General features: G+C 42.1%; 1 protein-coding gene across 1 annotated transcript in view; it reads left to right on the top strand.

Annotated features, from left to right (window-relative positions):
- The window catches only part of nell2a (neural EGFL like 2a), an 86,729-nt gene that overhangs the window by 14,787 nt on the left and 46,503 nt on the right, over positions 1-25,439 (top strand). Inside the window, exons 6-12 of the mRNA XM_030095293.1 lie at positions 3,097-3,169; positions 3,764-3,846; positions 4,246-4,374; positions 8,152-8,254; positions 10,509-10,600; positions 12,087-12,192; positions 13,088-13,216. Of these exons, the coding sequence (XP_029951153.1) occupies positions 3,097-3,169; positions 3,764-3,846; positions 4,246-4,374; positions 8,152-8,254; positions 10,509-10,600; positions 12,087-12,192; positions 13,088-13,216 (715 nt within the window). The remainder of the gene's footprint in view (positions 1-3,096; positions 3,170-3,763; positions 3,847-4,245; positions 4,375-8,151; positions 8,255-10,508; positions 10,601-12,086; positions 12,193-13,087; positions 13,217-25,439) is intronic.

The raw sequence follows: 25,439 nt of genomic DNA, 5'->3' as shown, positions 1-25,439 counted from the left end.
AAATGATTCAGAAGGGCACGAACAAGTCATTCATTTCAGCTGTTGCGCCCTCTCTTCATTTCATACTCAATCTTGGTTTATACTGTGTCTTTTCCCTCTTTGTTTGGATTGTTTGGTTTTATTTATTACAGCTGCCGGATTTAATTGCGTGCATTTCTCACGGCTTACCATTTTAAATTGAGGGTTGCTCTGCCTACACTAAGAACTGACTTTTTTTTTTTGTCATTGTTTGTTCCTCCTTTCTTACTCTCCTGCTAAGCCCAGTGCAATTATCTCAGAAAACCCCACGATGCTGATTTGGAAGAAATCATTAAATAACCTCTAGACTGTGCTCATTAAGCTTAGTCTATAGTGTTGTTTATTAGGGTGAGAGACATATATCGTGTCATTCGGGCTGTATTATAATCCAGAATTTCCCACCCGGGGAGATATGTCAGGACAAACCGTCAACCTACCAACATTAACTATTTTAATCAGTTTGATGCTATAGCGATGACTTGTGTGTGTGTGTGTGTATTGTTGTGCATGTGTGTATCTGCTAATGCCTTTACACATAATGGCCTGGTTGTTGAATTTCCAGTGTTAATTGGTTGATGAAAGAAGCCTCGGTGGTCACCCACTAATCTCGTCACGTAGCCGCATCCCTCCACGCCTGCCTCTGAAGTTTGATTGGTCGCTCTGAAGACACCTCGTCTCTTTCGTTTTGTTTTTTTTTTTTTGAAGCACTGTGCTTCATTAGTGCACATGCAAAGGCTCACGCACAAACACAGTAACAATCTGCACTTATATGTGGGCGTCAGCTGAAGCCCTGGCCGTGATAGTAAGCAGACTTCAATCAGAATCAGTGTATCTATCTGCATCTCTGCTTCATAACTCAGTACGTATCTATACAGTCTGCACACACTGCAAAATAGCTCAATCTGACTTATCTTTCAACCCGATTGTTGAATTTCATTTGTGATGTGTCATTTGTATGCTAATGATTCAACATCCTAACTTGCAAGAAACAGTCTACTTTTAAGTCATGTAATTCGCGCCACAGTTGAAACATGCAAATCAAATTTAATTTCAGAGACAGATTTCCTTCTGGAGTTTTTTTTTTAGCTCAGCAGGACGTATCCCCCTCATGGCTGTTTTCATTTTGTAGAGGATGAATATGACTGACTCACACAGCCCTGACTCTGCCCCTTGCTGTTTTATACAAATTCTGGTTTAGAGGGGCTCGTTTTGCTGACAAATACTGAGGAATCAGTGCAGAGACTTAAAAATGTCCTCTATTTTCTGTTTCCTGAAGAAGAAAAGCCACGTCTGGCAAGAGAATGTGATGATAGTGCTGAAAAGCGGAGCGTGCTACAGTTAGAAACAGTGGAAAATAATCTCTCTGTTAATTTACCCACCGTGCAAACTGTGCCAAAAAAAACTTTTTAGACACGCTTTACTTCCTGGCTCGTTATGAAAACCCACACTTGACTGTTATAGGAAGATTTAAGATGTTGTTTTTCAGACCTTAGCTGCCAAGAATATTGTTGAATGTTGCAAACAATCCAAGCTCTGCATGGTGCATTTGTTCAGTCTCGTCATCTTTGAGGCAAATCTCAGGAAATGTATTCTTCCTAATCAGTCCCATGCCACATCAGGAATGACTTACCGAGGTCAGTTCTCCACCTTTAGTGTCACTTTATCACACAAAGTCCACAGTTTACAGTGTAAAGAATCAATCGACAGAAAACCTTTTTACTTTAGTGATTTATCCTAAACTGAATTAATATACGCAAAGACTGAATGAAGCTCAGGGGGTCAAATCAATTGCATTTAAGCACGTACAGCTGGTAATTTGTTTTCTGTCATTAACATATTCAGCAGTAATAATAGGGGACCTTTCCTTCTTGGTCAAGGCGGAATTAGATACACACAGCTCGATGGGAATGAGACAGGTGGGACATGAGGAGCGGGGCAATCAACAGGTCCACATGCAGAGGAGAGAGGATGAGACACCCGTGTAACACGAGGAACTCAGAAATTCACTGAAGAGATTAAAAAAAAAGAAAAAAAAAATCAAGACAAGAAGAAATTGAAGTTCACGGAAACCTGGAAAGATAATGGAGCAATATCACACAAGAGGGAGTGTTACTGAAGTTTCACTGAGTATCAGTGATTCTGTCATATGTGCAAGGCTTATTACAGCCACTACGATGATATGACCTCCTGTGTTATATTCCTTTGATTTTATTAGTAGATTTCTATTCCATGCAAACAGACATTTGAACATTTGGCACTGTTATGAGGAGCAACGCGGGAAACAATGTGGGAATACAGACACTTGGAAAACACAACAGTCAACGTACAGCACAGCATTAATCACAACTCAGACAGAAGCTGATCGCAGTCACTCGACGGGAAATTTGCACCCTCGCTGCAAATAAATGCAGAGTGCTATCAATACAAGAGATTGATAGCTAGATTGATGCAGTTCCTGCCCGCTTCCATTTGTTCACATTGCCGTAGAAAATCAGCAAATCATTTGTGCAGGATTTGAAATTTAGAGCAAGTAAATTGAGATGGCAGGACAATTTAAAAACAATTACTACTAAGTTGCACTTTTGTTAGAGTAATAAGTGCAGTCAAGGAGTGTCGTAGTTGAGGTTACCATGACAACAGATCATCCGCACGACTCCGTGTGTGTGTGTTTGTGTTGTTTTGTGGAAAAGCTATTGCTGTGGGTTTATGAATTTGATTGAATGTATAGTTCCTGGTTATGCTCATCAGAAGAGATCGGAGAGCAGAAAATTGAATGTATTGTCTGGTGCACTTTACTTTACTCTGTCTATGAGATGATTCTTCAGAGCAACAACCAAAACCGTGTGGACTGTTGTTTCACTCACAAAGCCCTTCAGATTGAATAATGTACATCCACTTACTCCCAGGTTTATTGTTTACTGGTTTTTTTGTATTCAGTTTTGTAATTGCAGCAAAGACCAAGGCCCTGTTAACAGAGTTGTGTGTTTGCATGTACCTTCTCTTAGTTTGAGATTTTGAGCTTTATTTCATCCCCCATCGATGTCCTGTGACGCATTTTGCTGTACTGTGTGCGTGCAGGGAGTGATGCAGGATGTGGAGATCCTCGTGATGCCACAGGGTTACATCTCACAGTGTCCGGATCTCAACAGAAGTAAGTATGGAAGTGTTTATTGTCAATTACTAAGCTCAATTTGAGATGCACATTTCTTTTTCTTTTTGTCCAAAAGAAACTACTAAGTGGACTAAAATCAGCATAGTAGAATTCTCATGTTGTTCCCTCTATAAGGGTGAAGGAACGCATGTTTACATCAGATCAGTCAAGGTTTCATCTGAGTGAAGCGTTGTTGTGTGCTGATCGTAGATCGTTTTAGCATAATGCCGGTTTTACAATCCAGCGACTTGCCAGTGCAGCCATACCCTTGGTCCCGGTGTGTGTTGATGATGTGTTGTGGAGAGCCATCTTTCTGATGCCAGGTGGTGCTGCGGCTCATTTGGTTCTACAAGTTTGTAGCAGACAAACGGTTTTATTCTGCTGAGTGGGAAAACACACACAAACAGCTTGTGGACCACATTAATTTCCTGTTCCTGTGCCTCCAAAACTTTTGCTTCCTCCATTTTACTGTGATGAGGTCTTTTTCCAAAGGGGGCCACGCTGCCATTAACACTAAATGGAGTTTCTATGTATGCTTGCAATTTATCTTTACATGACGTGTGCTGAAACTGCACCGCATTGTTTATTTTCCAGCATGTCCAACCTGCAATGATTTCCATGGGCTCGTGCAGAAAATTATGGAACTACAGGACATCCTTGCAAAGACATCCAGCAAGGTAATGTAATGGGCTGTAATGTGTCCCAATTTATCCACAATTTGTGCATTATCCTCCCAAAATGATCACCTATTGCTCTGGATTAAATGGCTGAATTGTCCTATAGGGTAAAATATCCACTTGTCAGTGAGCACACGTCATTAATAGTCAGTGCAACAGGCAGCCAGAGACATATTACCGTTACATTCTGGCCATTAGAGCTGTCCTTTCTCTGGCGATACAGACACTCTGAGAGTAAAAGATGTTGATGGTATCTAGTGACTGACATTTCTGATGCTGCTGGTGTTGCTTTCTGCATGCAAATATAGAAAAAGACGGAAGCTGACTGGCATCTTCTCTCCTTCTTGGCTTTTGGTTTTTTTGGGGGTTTTTTTGGGGGTGGGGGTGTGACAACAACAGCTGTCCAGGGCGGAGGAGAAGATGAATGGCCTGGATGGCTGCTATTGTGAGAGGACCTGCAGCGTCAAGGGGGTCGTCTACAGGGAGGACGAGGGCTGGACAGATGGCTGCAGGAACTGCACATGCATGGTGAGCCTCCACAGCGGCTGTGTGCGTGCGTGCACGCGCTGGTCTTGTGTGCACCGGGTTCACGGCTGTGTATGCTGGACTATTGAAGTGCTCCGGAGGTCATTCAATTTTAATTAAGTGTGTGCGTGTGCGTGTGCGTGTGTGTCTGGAATGATGTGCCTGTCATACTCTTAGTGATTGTGTGATTACATGTTGCAGGCAAGTGTGTGTGAGTCATGAAAAAATAAGCATGTGCGGGTTATTTTTTGTGACGAAGATGTGTGTTTGTGTCCGAGAGCATGCATTTTTAATCGTGTGTGTGTGCGCGTGCGTGCGTGGGCTTTGCTCCTATTGTAACTGTCGCCTTTTGTTTTGCTCCCCTGTTGATGAAGTGAGTGAAGGTGGGGGTGAGGGGTGGGCTGTGTGTTTGGGTGTGGTGGATGTGCAGAGTGCAGTGGCCCCATTGTCGGCAGCTTGTAGCGGCATCATTTCATCGCGCCAGAGCAAGGTTGCCCCAGTTACCCAAGAAAAGGATACTGTATTAAAAAACCTCCGCACACCCAGGATTAGGCACATCAACAACAGCGCTTAGTAATGCTCCATTCTCTCAAGGGTCTGTTTTGTGCTGCATAAAGTGTGAATAATTGCCTGGAGTAGAATTAGAAGCAAGCGGGGATCTCAGGCTTGGACAATATCAGCAGACAGATTTCACCCCCTGTCAGTCGACTCAACTTTGGAACATGAAACTCGTTCTGAGCTGCCGATCGACTCCAGCAGGCCAGCGAGATCCCGCCGTGCACTACTACCCAACAAGGAAAAAAAAAAGAGATTGAAATCACACATCTCTCAGTGCACTGCACCTAATTGCTCTTGACAGATGATAATTATCATCAGGGATTTGTTCCACCCACTCAACCAATGAAATCGCTTCATTCGCCAGGAACCACTTTCTTGCCATTCCTGGGCTGCAATTAAGGAATTAGATGGGATATGTTCCTTACCTTATGTGTGGCAATTAGCGGTGACCTTTAAAATTCAAAGGTCGTGCATTAAGATGTTATCAATTATGAGAATCAGGTTCCTAGATGTTGCTGTCACAGAGCTTTCATCCGTGGAAACAGTGTTAATTACGGGCACAGCCAGAGAGGAGCGGGATCGCATTTAAATAGACTGCATATACAGGTTCCTGTGGAAATGAGATACGCTGCACAGACCTAAAGTTCATAATCCCTGTCTGGTTTATTTAGATTGTGTGTACAAGGTAGACTCCAGCCACGTCATGCAAATATTTCTGTCTGTTTACTTGCATTTCACGGTATTAAAACCACAGAAAAAAATGTTTTTTTTTTTTTGTTCATATCTAGCATATTTTTGCACATGTAGTTAAAAAAAAGTCTTCTTCCTTGTCTTCCTCTTGTTTCTTTAGTCAGGAATAATTGATCACTTCCAGACATGAAAACATTGCTCTGTTTAACCCTTTAAAGGGAATTCCGTTGAAATGCGTGAATATTGTAAAAGTTAGCCTTGAATATGTCAACACTGTTACTAGAAGGAAAGTTTATTTTAAAATATGGGATAATGTTAATAAACATATTTAGTATGTTTTAGGTATTCCATCAAAAACTGTACAATTCATGTCTTTTGTCTTGAAATGTTTCAAAATTGAAAGAATATCCCTAAAGGTGCAAAAATACTTACTGGTATGCATTTTCTTTTTTAAATTTGATACACTAATAAGTTCATATGTCCAACAACTTTTTGGACTTTTTGGATGAATTGATTTTTTCTTAAACCTTCAAAATACAGTGGTGTTTATGTTATTGTGAAAACTTTGAATCAGAAGTCTGAACTGTTTCAACAGTTCTCACAAATTTTCAGAAATCCTGCACAAACTGTAGCGACCATGATTAATGCTACAGGAAAAAATGCTGATGTTATTATGGTCACTCGCATGATGAAGGGTCTCACGTCTGCATTTCTCAAGTGTTTTCTTTTCTCTTGCTCTTCTCGATCATTGGATACCATTCATCCGTCCTTCTTCTGTGTGTTCATTGCTTTTCATTCATAGTTCCTTCTGCACTCTTTGTTCTGACAGTTTTATTCTTTTCACATTCTCAAGGTTCGCACCACATTCGGTTGGTCTTCTTTCCAGTTTTCTGCTGATAATGATGGAAAGTCTCTGCAACAATCTCTAAAACTCAGTTTATATGTATTGCTCTTGTTTAAAACACTTGAGGACCACTGCACATGTTTTTAGCCTTTGTTTTATAAGTCGTTGTGTAATTTGGTTTAGATGTGATTTGTCGTCCATGGATCTTGTTTTTCTTGCTGTACGCCGCCTCTTAAACTCTTGCATTTAATTTTAGAATGAAATAGAATCGACTTGAATTGTTTGTCTTAGTATTTTACACAAACAACAGAATTAATGGCATTCCTCAAGGTGCAAGGATGTGGATGAAAACACACATTTAGGTTATGCATGTATTTAGTGCAAACGCAGCTTATGCACAGAAACTGCTTTTAAATTACTTGTAGATTAGTCGTCCGTGCAGCTTATTAGTTCATTGAGCCTCACTCTGGAAATGTGTTTTCTGAGGTCTCTTTGAAAATTTTCACCGCCGTCGGTCCCCTCCGCCGACACAATATTAACAACATAAATATATTTGCCGACGCTAAGCTGTTGTAGCACCAGCATCCCATGTTTGATTGCACACCGCTGTTAATACTGCTGAAATTATTATTATTTACATTATTTGCGTGGTGCATCACATTGCGACCTATAATAGCGTAACGACACATGGCCTGGTTTCATGATTAAGAGTGTTGTGTCATCTTGCGTGGCAGGATACAGCGATGAACATTTGGTGTTTTTGAAGCCGTGTGTGTGTTTTTGACATCAGACGTTGTGCGTATAGAGGGATACTCCCTCTTCCAGCTTATAATAAGCACAAAGTTAAAAGCCAGCATTTCTGATTGTATGGGGCTGCATTCACGCCTGTGGCATATTCCTCTTAAAAGGGAATTCAAGCACTGCGAAGTATAGAGGGGTTTTAAAACATCTGCTGCCGTCCAAGCGGCATTTGTTTTAGTGGAGGCTCTGCTTGTTTCGGCAGGATAATGTTTGACTGCATCCTGCATCCGTCGCAACTGCATGGCTTCACAGGAGAGAAATTCGGGTGCTGAACTGGCCTGCGAGCAATCCAGACCTCTCACCACAAGAAAACATTTGGTGCTTCATTCAATAACAATCCGGCAACAAATCCCCAGGAAACTTGTATCAGTTCGCTTCAGTTCAGAAACCTTTATTTATCCCTTATGGGCTGTGTCTCACATCCTGTTTTTTATACGCACCGTCTTCACAAACAACAATCAGAAATCTCTGCTCTTAAAACACGAAAGCTGAATATTCATGTCACAAGTTAAGATGCGAGAGAGATTTTTAAATGTTATGCTGTAAATAAGACATCATGAGGCAATAAATACACAATTTAAGACATGGAAATAGTTTAAAATTTGATAAGGCTGTGCAAAAACAAGCTATATTTCTCTCCTGTTGCTTTCCGTTCTCATCACTTCCTCCTTTTTAAGGGATAATTCAGCTGTGAGCACGGTTGAGTCCTAAGTTTTTTTTCACCTGTTTCATTGCCGTCTCATTACGTTTCATCCACTATATCAAAATATCCCTGTGAGGCGTGGATGCTGTGTCTATCATCGCAGGCTGAAAACATCCCATGCCAGTTGCGTTCTTGTTTGTTTCCCATTACACAACGTGTATTTTTCTCTCCGTCTCTCCTCCAGAACGGCACGGTGCAGTGCGAGGCCATCTCCTGCCCTCCCCCTCAGTGCCCGGCGGGCACGGCGCCTGCCTACGTGAAGGGTGCCTGCTGCAAGGAGTGCCAGCGTGAGTGGAGTACCCCTTAACCTCGGCACCCTCCCACACTCGCACGGATCCCGGACACCATCGCGAAATAACGCGCACACGTAACGCGCGCCCCGGCGCCGGATTTAGAGCACGCACACACACACACACACACACACACACACACACACAAAACGCCTCCGCCAGGGCTGCCTCACAATTGACCAGGCCCGCGCTGTGTTGCTAAGCTACCTCCTAACATGTCTCCTGAGACGAGCCCGTCCTTTTGCATATACATGGACAAATCAATTATTCAAAAGCTGACTTCAAAACACAGATGGCCACCAGTCACACCGACATGAGCCAGTAAATCTGCGGCGGCGTAAAATACTTCCTATTTATGGCAGGACGTGTTGAGCCTGACAGGAAAGTGAAGGAGGGGAAAAGGAAAAATGTCAAAGGCCCGAAATGAGGCACGTGCTCACGCTGGCGGCGGTGTCTTCATAAATGTCCATTTTTCTAACTTATGACTGCTGATGCCTTCTCGCCGGATAAATAATTCCGTTTCATCACATTGCTACATGGAGGGTCTGTTTTTTTCCAAAAGACTTTGAGCTAAGCAATGAACTCTTATTAGCCTCTTCACCGCGGCACTCTGCATCTCATATTCTCTCAATTCCCCTCTCAATAAAAATGGATTTAAGTGGGTATTATAATTTCTCACCCCAGCATTGTTCTGATAGCAACCCAAATGACATTTGAAGAAAAAAAAAAAGTGCTATATATGCTTTTGAAGGGCAAATTGGACTGTCTGACAATATATGAAGTTAATCTAGCATCTGCAAGGAATTTACTTTCTATTTCAATATATCTGAATGTTTCCAGCAGCTCGTATCCAAACCTGTGCACGCACGCACACACACACACACACACACACACACACACACACACACACACACACACACACACACACACACACCATATGCATGATGGAAAATTGCAGTAGACTTTTGATTTATATAATATTTCTTTGTCAAACTGACTCAGTGTCAAGTGCAAGCTGACTTCCTTTGAGTACTTTCTCATCACAGACTCCCACACACTTCTGCTCTCCTGTTTCCCATGCAAGCAAAATAATAGACAAGAATTAAGTCTCTGTCAAGAGGAAACCATCCGTCTTGTGTTCTAATCGTCCTGCGTCAGCATCGCTTCCAATGACCCAAGAGGTCATGGCCGTAACGCCGGGTTTTTTTTTTTTTTTTTTTAACGCATGACTTTAAATCCGCTGCCGTGTTTCACCAGTATAAACATGAAGCAGGTAATACCCTTAAACTCAATGCCCCTGTGTTCACTTATCTCAGTGCGGGAGACAAACACACAGCTAATTACGCATGCTCCGGCTTTGGAGAGCGGAGAGCCACAAGTTCCCCCACTATAAAGACACGATTCGCTCTCCATATTAAAGCCTTATCTCACAGCACAAGGCCTTACAGGGAGGAGTTTCGTTTCTCTTTTTTTTTTTTTTTTACCCCCCCTCCCTTTTCCTTTTTTTTTTTTTTTTTTTTTTGATGCCCTGTCAAGTAGAACGTCAAATGGCTGTTTCAGAAGTCCCCTGCTTTCATGATACACTGCTTTGTGATAGGGCCTGACCTGCGGTGTCAATCACCCCCCCACCCCCCATCTCCCTCGTATCAGTCTGGATATATATCTGACCCCGGCTGCTCATCAAACACACATTTTCTGCCAATGTGATTATTTTGTAACGCTATCCCCCCCCCTCCCGCCCAATTATATGAAAACAGCTTCTGCCCAGCATGGCGGCGAGTGGCACCGTCTCTCTACATATTAATTATGCCATCGCTTTCTCCGTAGCTTCACTTAATTGGGTTTGACATGCTTGATTTGGTTTGAGTCTTATTTACCTGAGGACAAAAAAAAAAGCGGGGGGGCTTAAAAAAGCAGCGATAATGTGGACAGATTGTATCACGCATGTAAAACAGCACCATTAGATAAGACTCCTGGTTTGAATATTAATCGATTTAGGAGAAGGGCAATAGGATTAAACTATATGTGAAGATTTCTGTCATGATAGCTTCATTTACAAAAGGAGGAAATAATAAATAGATCATTCTGACTTGACAGCTCTGTACTTGCTTGCTGTTGTTTTAGTAATATTCGAGTTAATATTGCGGCTACGACAAAAAGTAGGTGTGAATTTTAGAAGGTCAGTGCTTTTCGGTGTTTTAATGTGTATATTTTGTGTGTTTAATGTCCTCACACGTGTGCCCGCCACCAGCCGTCTGCTTGTTCGGTGGAAGAGAGCTGGTGGAGGGAGATCAGAAGGCTGTGCGTGACTCCTCTGGCAGATGCTTGCTGTTTGAATGCAGGGTAAGTCATGGTAGCGCACACACTCACACCACTTTTTTTATTGTTACACTCAAAAAAAAAAAAAAAAAAAAAAAAAAACTCCATGATTGCTCACGTGCCCAAACACTTGGACTCCTATTAGCTCCTGTGAAGCTCACGACAGCCTGCCTTCGTGTTGTTGCTGCGATTCAACCTGGAGAGGAGAGAAGCCTCCGTGAGCCGGCATGCGAATCCGTCCACTTCAGCGAAATCTTTATTGATCTGACTCATCATCGCGTTCCTTGTGATTTTCTTTAAAAAGCGGCTGAATTTGGATGCCGGGGCAGTGCGGATCACAGTACACTGCAGCAATCTTTCAGGAACAATCATCAGACGCCACAATGGTCCCAGATTAGATTCCTTTTCCAATTATACAGAGTATTTGCCTTTGTCTGCTTGCTGCACCAGATGGGTGGGTCGCTCACTTTTGGGAGCAATTCGCTTGATGACATTATGCCGGGCAGGCCCAATCAATCACAGAAAAGTGATTTGAAGTTTTTAATCACCCACACCGCCATCGCATCCTCCGTCTCCTCCATGCATTCTGCAGAGCTCCATTAGAGTCTGCGGTTCCAGACAGCTGTCTGGCGGGCTTGCCCACACCTGGCCCATCTGTAGTCCCAGGTAACTGACTGGCAGTCCCAGGCAGATCAAAGAAATGGGTGATGGGGGGGTGTGCTGTCAGTTAGTCCACCGCTGCACACTCCTGCAGGCTTCCCCTGACAGCTGCTTGTCACGCCTCTGATCTTCTGTCTGCCTGCTGGCTGCAGGGTTGAAGGAGGGAGGGTGCAGGTTTTTAGGTGATGGGTGGGAAGGAGTAGATGGCAAGGCTTGTTTAGAAAGTTGACGGCAGACTGTTGGGAGAAGTTTTTCTTTCGGAGGCTCGGGCAAGCCAAGTCAAAGAGACGATCCGTGTAAACTGGCGTAAGATTATCCCAAAGAAAAACATGTGTGCTGCGGAAACCGAAAGAGAAAATCTGTTGTTTTTGCCAAACTGTCTCTGGTGTTAATGAGTCTTAATTAGCATCAGTCGGAGTTACACGGATGAGATCATTAGAGCGGCCTGCCGAAGGCATGCGGGGAAAAGAAACCTCCTAATCAGGTTTTACACTCTGCCTAAACACACATGCAGGGATAATCCACAAGATTGATTCACTGTTTGTATAATAAAGATGGACCATGAATCATGATGTAAACTGCTGAGGATAACAGGAGGAGTGGAAAAGAGAGCTTTCTTTTTTTTATTCTTCTTCTTCTTCTCCCCTGCAGAAGTTGTTTGGGGAAAAAACAGTGATTGACCAATGAGTAATTGGTTTATAATGAGCGCACAGGGAGGTGGCGGCAATGAGACAAGTGGAAGAGGAAACACAATAGATGAATAATTACCTTCATAATTACCTCCAGCTCCGAGCAAATGAAGGGAGGGCAGAGTTCACCTGAGAAGACGTTCTGTCTGTGCCCTTCACAGGACAGGACCATGCACCGGGTGGTCCCCAGCGAGCCCTGTCCCCAGCTCAGCTGTCCGGAGTCGGAGCAGATCACTCTGAGTGGCAGATGCTGCAAAGTCTGCAGAGGTAATGAGGGCACGTCTCTCTATACTCCATTACCGCTGTCTGCGAGTGTACAGCATTCATTTTCTTATCATGCAAAAGGCCGTATTTCCAACTTTCTAGTTTTTTCATGACACCACAGAAAGAAAAATACAACTAGCTGGATGACTCGATGAAATAGGTGCTGCTTGAATTAGGGTAAATAAACGCTTTAAATTCACCACATGCATACGTTAATATTGATTTGACTATTTTTCTACTCTAAACAGTGAGTTTAGAGTTGCTTGTAATGAGACTAAAAGTGTGTGCTGTGTGCCAGTCGGTATCCTGAGGGGGCGAAGTGGTTCCAGCATCTGAACTCACGTTGAAAAACTCTCCTAGACTGACTTCCTTTTAGGCAGCTGGTGCCGGTTTCAATGGAAAAAATATTTATTAAAACACATCAGAGATGAAGGATGTTGGAAAATTAGCTTTTTATTGCAGAGGAAAATTCTGAAAAACTACATTTGTGTGATTTGTTTCGCATTTGTATATGTGCTCGATCTAACTGGCTATGTAGGTTTTTCTTAATGTGCTCAAAGAAACTTGAAATCAGCAACAGGGATTCATTTAAAAACTGATGATATAAAAATACATGTCAGACCTGTGAAATGAAAGCAGTTATTCAGTTTTCACTTCAGCCATACTTGCATGAAGAAGCAAATTCTAGGATATATTCCCTTGGCTTCACAGTCGAACACTGCAGAAAGAAACAGCGTTTTGCCCTAATATGCCAATTTGAAGACACTTAAGTTCAACATTTGTGAGAAAAAGGTGTGCTACTCCGACATAACCTTTCCGCCGGCTCAGTTTGAGTCCATCGCTCGGCTCTTCTCTCCTCCTCTGGGTCTTAACCTTCTCCTCTCGGCGCCTCCTGCAGGTCACGACTTCTGCTCGGAGGGCCACGGCTGCATGGAGCACTCCGACTGCGTCAACCTGGAGGCGGGAGACTGCTGCGTCTGTAAGGACGGCTTCCGCCCGCTGAGAGACGATAACGCCTACTGCGAAGGTACCGTATGGCTCTGAATAATCAACCCTGACTTTTAGCCCGGGTTCGTTCGCCCTCTAAAAGAGGGCATGTGAATTGTTTTTGTGTGTGCGCGTAATATTCATTTCAGTACAGCATAGAAGTTTTGAATTAGTTTCAACATACTCTGACTCAGTGTGTGTCTTTCAATATGAGACGTAAGCAAAAAATACATCTGGCATGACAATAACGAGATGACACTGAAATAGCAAAATAAGAAATAAGAATACGTGGGTCAGCGGGGTTCATATATAGAAAAAATGCGTCCATGGGAGTTCATAATTAATTTGCTGAAGAGTTCCATGAGTATAATATGTGATTTCTACATTTTTCCATATTTCTAATTAGTTCCCCTCTTTTAGATATGCCCATCTGATAGCAGTGGCGGTGTTTCTTTCTCTCCCGGCGGGGTCATCGCACACTGAGCAGAGATGTCACAGCTTATTTTCCAGCTTTCACAAGAGTGTGTTGCGGCTATTCAGTGTGGACCGTTTTAAAAGCATCCACAGAATCGCCTCAGGCTTGACGTAGATAATCCACTGCAATAAATCCAAGACATTTAAGTCAGCTTTTAACCATTTTTTTATACTTTTTTTTTTTTTAATCATTTTGAGAAACACATCAAATGAATCTCTTCTGACATGATGCAGAGATTATATATTCTGATAAACTGTTTCATTTCCAGGTTATATTCCAACATAGTTTAGTATTTAATGAAGAGTGTATCTAAAAAAAAAAAGGGAAGCACATCCGTGACAATTTTCTAAATAATGCGGACATTTTCTAAATACCCACTTTGTTTAATTCATGCTTTTATCGCATAATCCTCGTGTGATGGCAGACTGTAATCCTCTCATTATTTGTGTCCACAGCATGTAATAGCCGCCTTTTGGAGACGCTAATGTTTGTCTTCTCCGTCAGTAGATTAATTTGTGGTATCAAAACGTTGCATGTATGCATGAGGTCCCTCTGCCGCGGGATCGTTCATCACCGATCGCACGCAAGTCTCCATCCATGTTGCGCTTTAACGTAAAGGCAATCCAATTAATTATGTGTGCCCTGCGCTTTCAGACAAACAGTGTTGATTGTCCTTCAAATGCTCGCATGTGTTCGTGTTACCCAATTTGAAAAACCTGGTCTGCACCTCATTGAGCAGGTAATATCTTGCTGATGGTGAAGCTGTAAAAAAAAAAAAAAAAAAAAAAGAAAGAAAAGAAAGAAAGAAAAAGGAGTTCAAACGTTCATGAATGAAATTGAATGTGCTTCAACTGAATTTCTCATTTTCCATCCTGGCTGAAATTTTCCAGACGCATCATTAAAAAAGGAGAACTTTATCGTTCTGCTCCTTAAGCATCGCGTTGCCATGGATACCTCTGTGCATCTCCGGTCTGGATGTGCATCGAAGTCATTCAAATAGTGCTGCTTTTGCTTTGGCCCTGACAGCGGCCCCATCAGTATACTGTACAGCCTTCTTCATCTGCCTTTTCTTTTTTTCTTCTCCTCCCATGTGCGCATGCATGCCTGCGCGTGTGTTTCCCTGCCCGTGTCGTTATCTGCCGTCCACACACTCCCGGCTATAAATTTCCTGCCGCCCTCATCAAGATGAGGCTCAGACGTCAGTCAAGCCGCAGAGCTTTTTGTTCCTGTAATCAGGGAGCTGAAGGAAAGAGTAATAGTTCACAGCTTCAGCAGATCTCAGGGTAATTTACAGATATGAGCTGTTGTCCAGGTAATTACTCCGACAGAATCTGCATAATTACAGATAGTATCTGACTTAAGTTAATGGGGAGTAATGCTGTGGGTTGGAGGTCGCGATCAAATGGCGAGCCCAGACCTCCTTCGCCACAACAGTGACTGGCCTCAGTGAAAACACTCAGTGTCTAATAGTTACTCACTTACAGTGCTGCTGTACAGCTCGATACACGGGCCTTGTCGTAGTTATTTTTGTCCTGCTATTTTGATTTTTTTTTTTTTCACATTAACTTTGATTTAATTTCTCATCATTGCATTCCAGATGCCCAAAGATCCAAAACGGCATTCACTACACAGCTGTACTCATTTTATGTGCAGATTTTATTCCCAGTTTAGCGGGCTTTATAATTAGTGAATATTCTTCTTTAAAGGCAAATAATCTGTGCAGGAAACCTATAGCACACAGCAGAAAAGGGCTGTAATTATTTGATATGCAGCTGTATTTCATTTGTAATGTCAAATGAACTTTTCAGATCTACGTATATGAAAGAGCTTGAGCCTGATGCACTAAAGGTTTACATGGACAACGATCCATGCAAACTTGATGTTGCACACCGACACATGTGGAAAGATACACGATGACAATCCTGACTGACGCAAACACAAAACAAGACTTTCAGTCTTCATGGATATGAAATATCGAATATATGATATTTTCTATGTTGACCTCCTTAGGTCTTGCAGTTGTTTCCAAGTCTTCCTTCTTTCCCCCCCTAAAGCTTTCACTTCATAATCAATAATCTCAGATACTGCTTTTTTATTTTTCTTTCCTTTATTTTGAAAAAAATCCATACACCCTGTTCACACCAAAACTTCCTCCAACAGCAGATTCTTCTCGTGAAAAAAAAAAGCTCATTCTACAGCTGTAATCACCCTTTTTGCGTTCGCCTACAGTTGCTCTGATCTTAGTAAATCAGGTTATTGGAGTCCAAGTCACAAACTCATCTTCAGTTCCTGAAGTTCTTCCATTAACTTTGTAATAAACCTGGCACATAACAGTTTATAGTCTGTTGAGTTAGGAGCTGACTTTCATGATATGTTATGCAATTAATATTGTTTCAAAATGTGTCAACAGAGTGGAACAGCGCCTCTTTTTTAAAGCGATACTTCAACATTTTGGCAAATTGGCCCGTTTAACGCAATTCATTAGTCATTTCGAACAGTATACTTACTTTTTTTGTGAGGGCGAGCTGTTGTTTATTCAGAGTTGAGTCGGGGAAGGTTTTCAGGATGGACACAATGGAAGTGGATGGTATTTTGGTTCCCCCTCGTCAAACTCATCAAATACACAATATAACAACCCCAAAACACTTTGGTGGGCAAATTATAATCCGCACATTCACTACGCTGTGAAGTATTAATGCAAAATTACGAGATTGAGTTGTTTATGCGAAGATTGCTAAGACGGAACTACTTGTCTGGGCGTAGTGATTTCAAAAGAAAAAGTAGTTCCCAGTATTTTCTTCTGTGTCGTAACGCTACAATATTATTTGTTGGTGTTCCACAGCGTAGTGAATGTGCGGATTATAATTTGCCCACCAAAGTGTTTTGGGGTCGTTGGATTGTGTATTTGATGAGTTTGATGAGGGGGAACAAAAATACCATCCACTTCCATTGTGTCCGTCCCGAAAACCTTCCCCAACTCACCTCTGAATAAACAACAGCTCGCCCTCACAAAAAAAGTAAGTATACTGTTCGAAATGACTAAATAATTGCGCTAAATGGGCCAATTTGCCAAAATGTTGAAGTATCGCTTTAAGATCGTACAGATCGCACATCAGAACCTGTTGATGCTGGCTGAGAAAATTACTTCACTGCTCTGAAACCTTGACTTGCCAGACTGACATCATATATAAAAGCTTAGTTAGAAAGTCAAATTAATTTGGAAAGGATTCAACATAGTACCATCTTTAATTTTAGTAAAAATACTTTATTTTTCACATCATGAAAAATCCTGAATTTTGAGTCAGATAATAATGTTATATCCTGATAATTGTTGTTTTCTTATTTTCAGCTGCAAATTGTATCTATCCACTCGTTTGTCTTCAGAACTTGGATCACGGGGGTTTAAATGACATTTTGAAAACAACAACACCACTTCCTCACACCTTTTTAAAAAACAATCTATTTCTAGAGTTTCCACTGGAAAACATGCAAACCCCACGTAGGAAAGAAGCTCCATCTGGGTTTTTTGGTGTGTATTTGGAGTTCAAAACCACTGCATCACTGTCTGAAGACACACATAATGACTACAAAAGTGTAAAACAGTATCAAACTGTGGCAATGAATCGAACATCAAGGAGTTAGAAAAGTGATCAGTGAACTGAATCCATATAAAGAGGCTGCAGGTTGATTCCTTCACGCTGTCAGGACGAAACACGTCACAACCTGAGGAAAAATCAGCAAGACGATCTCATGAAAACCCAATAATCTGCAAATCATGCTATTCTAATTTCAATTGTAACTGAAAGTATTGTCCTACAAGCTGAAATGATCCAAAATACAAAAATATGAATAGAATATGAGTGTCGCTCCATCCTCTTAGTGTCCGTCCTGGACAGGTCGCCAGTCCCTCGCAGGTCAAACCAACAGACATCTAAAGGCAATTTTATCATCACAAATCATCCACAAACACATTTGTGGGAGTTAAATCGGTTTACCTGGAGCACAGGAAGAACATACAGACCACGCACAGACATGCCCCACAGCCCGGGTTCAACCCGCTGATGATTTTATTGTGCGAGGCGACGGTCTTAACTGTGACACCAAGAAAAAATGCTTTTTGGGAAAATGTGTCATTTAGCTTCACACACAGACACACACACACGCGCGCTGAATAATATAGTCAGGCAGAAAGCACCACGAAGCCGTCTTTCATCAACAAACCCAGTGATAACTCACAGTGGATATTTCTTTCATTACTGTTTTCACGTGTTTAATATAGAGGCTCTTTCAGCGTGTTCAGCGTCTCGTTCTTGTTGGAGAAGGAAGGGAGAGTAACCCATCTCATTACCCGGGTGAAAGTACAAGCCAGCAGACTCCTGCCTCCAACATCAACACTTCAGACCCAGACTATCGGTCTGGAGAGCAGCTCCAGCCGCACTATGAAATTGGATGACAGTGTTTGAGGTGGACTTTTGCATCAAAGACTGCACTTAAAAAAAAAAAAAAAAATGAAATTGACTCAATTTGCTGATGGAGTTCTCTCTAAAGCAATTGATTCTTTGTCTGGCCTCCCTTACTATATGTGATTGCGTCTGCGTGTTTGTCCTGTGTGGAAAGTGAAAGGAGTCTCGTAGGATTCTGCAGACAGACGGAAAAAATGTTTGCGTTTCACGTAATAGATACGCCATTATTTGTCTGCGGAGACGAGTGAAATGGCCTGCTTTCAATTCCAGATGAGTTTCAGTACAGTTTGTGTCCGCCAGATGAGATGAGAACTCCAACTTAGAGGCAATTTTGTGTATCGAACACAGCGGGGAGATCATAACGTGGAACGACATAGAGGCACGCAGGGTCCGCATAGGGCTTTCTGTACGCGCACGTGAACGCGCACGGCACTTCTGCTGAAGGTAAAGACGAGCGCCACAGAAAAGCAGAGACAGATACTAGCGCTTTAAAACATTCCTGGGTCAGAGATGGGCTCAAAATAGCCGATGAGATCACTTCAGTGTAAATTTTTCATAGAAACAGCAGCAGGGAAACTCAAGGGGATACTAGCCCTGCCTTTGTGCAGCGCTGTGTGTGTGTGTGCGTGTGTGTGTGTGTGTGTGTGTTTGAGTGCTGAGTTCCCAGAACAGAACGGGAGCCCAGTTTTTTTTTTTTTTTCTTTCGATCCAGTTCTCACCGCACGTTCAGGTTGGAGGCCTTCTTAGCTACATGCATACGTGTGTTCCTCCCAGAATTAGACAGAAGGGCGAGCGGCGGCGGAGTGACAGACTGTGTGATTGTCTCTAAATTGAACAATCAGTATAGTTCAACGTGTTGAGATAATACCATCATTCATCTCAGCGTTGTCGAGGATCGCGGGCAGAAAACATCTCCCATTGTTGTCTGGTTTTGAAATGCCCTACTTTAGAAATACCCTGTCAGAAATAAGAGCTGCTTCGGTGTATTTACTTTTTTTTCTTTCTAGCATTCGTTTGGGAAACACAAAATACAAAACAGTGTTCAGTTAAACTGAGAAACTGGAAGGAGACAAAGTATGCAAGAGCATTTCGTTTTGATGAACAACCTATCCGAGAGATTTTTTTTTGAATAATCTACTCACTTCATTTGAGCAGAACAGCCTCTTCATTGAGTTCATTTTGATTTAATGTTCAAGTTTAGGCAAAAGCACACATAGATTCAGACGGTTCAGTTGCTAGATAACACCGTGTTAAAGTGCCAGCTCACCCAAACATCAATAAACACCACTTACAGTGTCTAGTCATGCAGATAATTATTCATTTGTCCATATTTACTTAGATATCATTTCTGCTGTGGTACAATGTAGAGCACTTAAATTTGATTTGTAGTGTTTACAAGATGTAAATGGCAGCGTTAAGGCCAACAGTGCTCTATATATTTTATTGTTAATGAATCTTATGGAAAAGCTAAAATTGTTTTCGCGTCTGTCCCAGTCCTTCCCGACTGTCTGGCCTGTCTGTGACACTGAGTCTGAAGCCCGAGTTAACGCTGAGTGCTGACGTAGATCTTTGAAAATGGGTCACAAATATATATAGTCTCCATTTAGGACAGAAAAGAAAAGAGAAAGTGCTCCCTTAAACATCAAAGTTCTGGGGAAAAAACAAGTTTGTGTGTCGGTAACTATTTTAAAGTTCTTATTATTACACATGGAGTGTTCCTGGGATGGTTCACAGCAGAGGGATGGTCTGTGGGAGTGAACTGTAATGAAGGATTGTGCTCAGCACAGCAGCCAGGGCAAAAAAAAAAAAAACAAAAAAAGACGCTGGTCAGTTTGTGAGAATCAATAGATTTGATTACTTGGTGACTTTTTTTGTCAATCTGATAGAATTGTTTTTTGATTGATTGATCAGAGGGTCCCATTTTCATGTAACCGTAGTTATTGATGCTTATAACAGCGTTGAGCTAATGATGTAGAGATATCACAGTTTGTGTTGGTTGGATTTTTTTCAGTATCTGTCGGACATCTCTTTTAATTATCCTTAAGACACAACGTAACAGTATAACTAAAAAAATCCAGCTTTTTTAATCTCCTTGGGCTTTGACCCATCCCGTTTCTAGGATGCCACGAGCAGCCTCTGGAGAGCAATCGGTCACCTGTCCACTGTGGAAATCGAACTCATGAACTTTCAGTTGTCCGTCATTCTTTTCTTTTTTTTTTTTTTTTTCATGATAACATTGATTATTTTTGCGAGCTCATCCTCTGTGAAGGACACGCTGCATTTATTGACCACACACTGTCTCGCTGCCCTTCCGTATATCACTACCAGGATGTTCAGGTCTAACGCACCCTGCTGTGGAAAAAGTAGAGGATTTTTCTCTCTTTTCTCTGTGGTCCTCCTGTCTGTGTCCTCTGGGGGTGTGACAGTGTCCCGACTGCTCCTCCACAACGACGCAACGTGGAAGGAAAATTCTCACCTTTCTGCTCTCACACTCCTGCACATAATGAACAAATGAAAAGCGGCACCTTCATTCACAAATAAGAATATCAAACATATATAATGCTTATAAAGAACTGGAATAAAGTAAGCTCAATCTGTTTGAATTGTCTGAAATAGTTTGGTCGTGTTCAATATAAAACCACAAAATTCAGTATCTGAATAGCACCACTCAGGGGTGAAAGAAATCATAATTTCAGCTATTGAAACATACAAAAAAGCACAAAAATGACTAAATTTACATAATAATTTAATTCAACAAGGTCAAAAATGTGAGGTTCAGAAATTAGATAGCCAGTTGACAGACTTGTGAAACATGTCTGACAGGAAAGCATCATTATTCTCATCATTTTTCTTTGACTCACTTTTCCAGTGTCTGGAGTTTTATTATAATAGGTAATTGTTTAAAGTCCACACACACACGGTCTCACCTGTCAGCTGTGAGCCTATCTGTGTGTGTGTGTGTGTGTGGCGAGTGTAAGCATGTTGTTGGTGCGCACGCCCCTGATCCGAGCGCTGCTGCTGTCTTTTAAATGTCACAAGGTGTCAGCAGGCTAATTGGCAGCGACTGAAGAGCGCGGCCCACTCCAAAACCCAATCACTGCCGGGATGAGCCCAGAGCCTCGGGGCTCACCACCTGCAAGGGCCGTGACCCTCACACACACACACACACACACACACACACACACACACTCAGATGATCCGTGCTCATATAAACTAGACAGGAAAAACTCACGTTCTGGCTGTTTGTGTGTTTGCCTTTGCGACCCCGTTGAAATGTCACCCGAAACAGACAATCCCACCGCCGTCCAGACGCTCCCCTCCAGTGTAAATAACAGTATCTGAACAGCGCCCAACCACTATCCTTCAAAATGTCACATGAGAGCGAGCGCCCGCCTGCTTTATTTGCAGATGAGATTGCGCTTAATTCACTTACTGCTTCACGCTCAGGTTGAGTTTCACGGCTGCAGAGATCATTGAAGTAAAACTTGAGCTCAACGCAATATATTATAACACATTTTATGATTTTCATGTCTGTCTCTATGTGCTATTACTGAGCAGATAGCATGTAAAGTTGATTTAATTTGATTGTAGCTGGAGGTTTTACACACAAACATAGAAACCTAATTCAATTTTGTGCAGCTAGTTACAGATCCAGGTTATGTATCTCTGTGATTTTTTTATCCGAGCAACAATTCCTTACGTAACTACATTTTCAAATTATAATAAAGGTAATGACTTCAGATGTTTTGTTTAGCATTTTGTATCATTATAGAATGAAATGTTTCTGAAAAAAAACATCTGTTAAACAGCTTTACAGATTATATTTTCATTCGTTTGTGATGCATTTGAGCTGTGCGTCAAATCGTTCAATGTAAGTCTACATAAATCAAGATCCTCTCGGGGTATATGATCATTTTTGCCTCGAAATGAGTTGCTTTGCATAATGACTACTTCCAGAGTTCTTGAATGGTTAGCATCTCCTCTCCTTAGAATTTTAAACATCCCACCTGTAAAAAAAAAAAAAAAAAAAAATACAATTAATATAAACAGAGCAGCGAAAAGCCATTCCTGAGTTTGAATTCACCTGGTGTCTCAGGTAGATCAGGGGTTTTTGAAATTTAATGTTTATTACACAAATAGTTTTCACAAATATGAGGCTTTTCCACAGGTTGAGCAGCTCCCGAAGCTGTTAACTGTTGACACATTCACACACTGATGGAGGCATCTGCAACGCAGTCTGCTCAGTCCATCCATTCGGAGTTCACTGTCTTGCTCAAGGAAACTTTGACATGTGGAATCAAACCTGCAACCCTTCAATTAAGAGAAGACCGTTCTACCCTTTTCCCTACACTTATGAATTTGAAATCTTGAGGTATCAAACGATGTAAAGAAACAAATCCATGATAGGAAAAAGCATTCTCCTGTTTCTTCTGCTATGAGACGCCTTAAGCTCTCTGCTGCCCCCAGGGGGCTTTGATAACCACTCCTTCAAAATAAAAGAATAATATCAAAGAGAAGAATTCCTGGAAATTTTCATAATCACTCCGCAAAGAGGCAATGCATCTTGTAAATACATCTTCTTTTTGTAAGTGTGCCAATAAACGTCTGAGGTGTGATTCTGTAATCTGTCTGAAATACCTCTGATAGCTGTTGCTGCGTCGTGTTACTGATTTCTGGCCTGCGGGCTACACGCAGTCACAGTGTAGCAGGTGATGGATGATGATGCTCCATCGATTGACACGTGGTTGAAAACGTTTCCCAGATTGATGAGAGCCGCGATGGAGAGCAGAACCCCGCGCCGCATAAACAGGGCCGCTCTCTGCTGTGCGATTCGCCAGGCTTCGTTTGATTCGTGCCAAATCCGAGTGTGCTAAGTGGATGTTTGATATAACGCGGAGACACACACACACACACACACACACACACACACACACACACACACACACACACACGTCAACGGCTGGTACATGTTTGCACAGAAGGATTCATGACTGTTGTTAACTTGGATGAAATTTGATCCCCATATAGAAAATTGTCATGTGTGGTTAAGTGCAGGGAGATTGTCAGGATTTTCTGCACACGCTGACAAGAAAAGGAACATGTTCATTACTCGTCATCTTGCGGTTCTACCCACGATCCTTCATACGTCCTCCTCCTCCTCCTCCTACTCCCCCAGCTCAGTCCCGTTTGATGTTCATTGTTCTCAGTCAGGTAGCAGGCTGGTGAGTGTTCATGGTGATGGATCACGGTGTGAGAGTCTGGTATTTAGACAACAACTGCACTCCCAGAGTGATTTTTACTCCTGTTGCCTCCTAATGGCATTCTCTGCAGTCGCTCATGTTAATTGGCTTCTGCTCCTGCCCAGATTGACAGTGACGCTTTGCGTATTTGTTTTGGGTCTTTTTTTTGGACTCGTTCATTGAGGGGCGATTGTCTAATTTGTGTTTAATTTACGGAAAAGAGTGATCTTTTTAGCCGCGGTTTATGGTTAGGTAATGACTCAGAGGATAAGGTATGATTCGCTTTGTTCTATTTCAAAGAGCCTTGTTTCACAGATTTTGTTTGCTCTTTATAAGGCAGGTATGAAAATAATAATTTTCCCTGAAGATTGGTAACGAGCAGAAAGATTCAAACACGCCTCGCTCTTTTGTCATTCAGCAATTTACCTCCTGATTAAAAGAAAAGTGTATTTATAGTAATTTAGCATCTTGGAGATTAAGTCTGCAACACAACTGTGTTATCACCTCTGAACATTCACACCATCAGAAAATGGAAATTAAAAAGAGAAGACTTTACCTTAGTGTGAAACAAAATCAATTTCAGTCCCCCAACGGGAGAATAATCAACTCATTTGAAAACAAATCGGTGTGATTTAATGTAATTGAAATCTTTGGCTTTTTGAAAACAAAAAAAAAAAAAGCACTTCAATTGATAAATTACAGCATATGCAAAATAATCACGGGTATAATGACAGTCCAATCCCTGCAAATGCCACGGTCTGTCTGAAAGCAGCAACATTGTCACGGTCCTGAACACACACTGCGACTCGATATTTGATACGGTGACTCTGCCCCACACACACACACATGAAAAAAGGAGCTTTTTAACATTCCCCAACACCTTTCTCCACCCATGAGGCGGCGAGGCCAGCAGTGGAGATAATGTGCTGAGTGGGACGCTGTTTGGCCGGCAGAGACGGTCTTCGTCTCACCGCTCTGTTCTCCGGCGGCGACGCACGCTGCCGCCAGGGAAACGACTACTGAGGAATATCCCTGGGTGTTTTTAGAAAGCCCAGTCCCTCTGCCTCCACTGAAAACCATCTGCTTCAGCCAGAGAGTTGGTCAGGGAGGGAATAGTTAGATGAAATACATGACAGAGATAAAGGAAGAGAGAAAGCGAGAAGGCCGCTGGTGGAACGGCAGATTTGGGCGTCTTTGTGGGACGTCCAAAGGCAATGGCGGCGTTATCTCCCCACTCCCAGACCTCGGCGTATTGCAGTATGAAACACAGATAGCGGGGACGGGCCCCATTAGGAGCTACATGCTATGAACGCAATGAAGGATAAGGCGCTGTTTTGTTGTTGTGAATCACTTAAATGAGCATTGGAGGGAATATATAGACGACACCTATCATGCATGATTAAAGGCTGTCGCATTAATTCTTACATCACTGCTGATAGTCTCATTTAGGGGAACATTATATATTAGCCGTATGTAGTTACCATATGGCGCCAGGCAAACAGTTTAGAGTTAATCACATGATTTTTAGCCTCAATGTAAGACAGCTGACACTTCGCTTGTCTGAGAGTTTAAATATACTTTATTGCCCCCCTGTGATAAAAATAATGAAGCAGAAGTGATGATCTGTAGACCCAGTGAAGCGGCCCGCAGGCCTGAAGACAGCCTGCCTGAGGGTTAAACCTGCCTCACAGGGTAATCTTGAAAGGTGGACAATTGACCAGCACTTTGATTGGAATGTTTTCATGCTATTTCTAATTTATTTATATGGGGTGCATCACTCCCATTAATCAAGCAGATCACATTTTTGAAATCTGTTCCAGTATCCAACTAAGGACAAGCCAGAAACTTTCACACATAGTGTTACACACTCAAGTCATAAATGTTTTGTTTCAGCAAGTTTTCAGTCTCAGTCAGATGAAAAGTCTTTCCTCAGATTTATCAGAGATCGTGTTGTGTCAGTGGCTGTTTGGATCCAGAGGTAATAAACAGCACTTTGTGTGTTACTTTGAGGATGAGTCATTGTAAGTCTTTCTGCTCTCACACAGCAAAGCATAAAGAGATCCACAGTAAAAAAGACTGAACTGG

This window comes from Salarias fasciatus, chromosome 7 (assembly GCF_902148845.1).
Source record: "Salarias fasciatus chromosome 7, fSalaFa1.1, whole genome shotgun sequence".
Taxonomy (NCBI): Eukaryota; Metazoa; Chordata; class Actinopteri; order Blenniiformes; family Blenniidae; genus Salarias; species Salarias fasciatus.
This window is presented reverse-complemented; position numbering and strand designations above follow the sequence as displayed.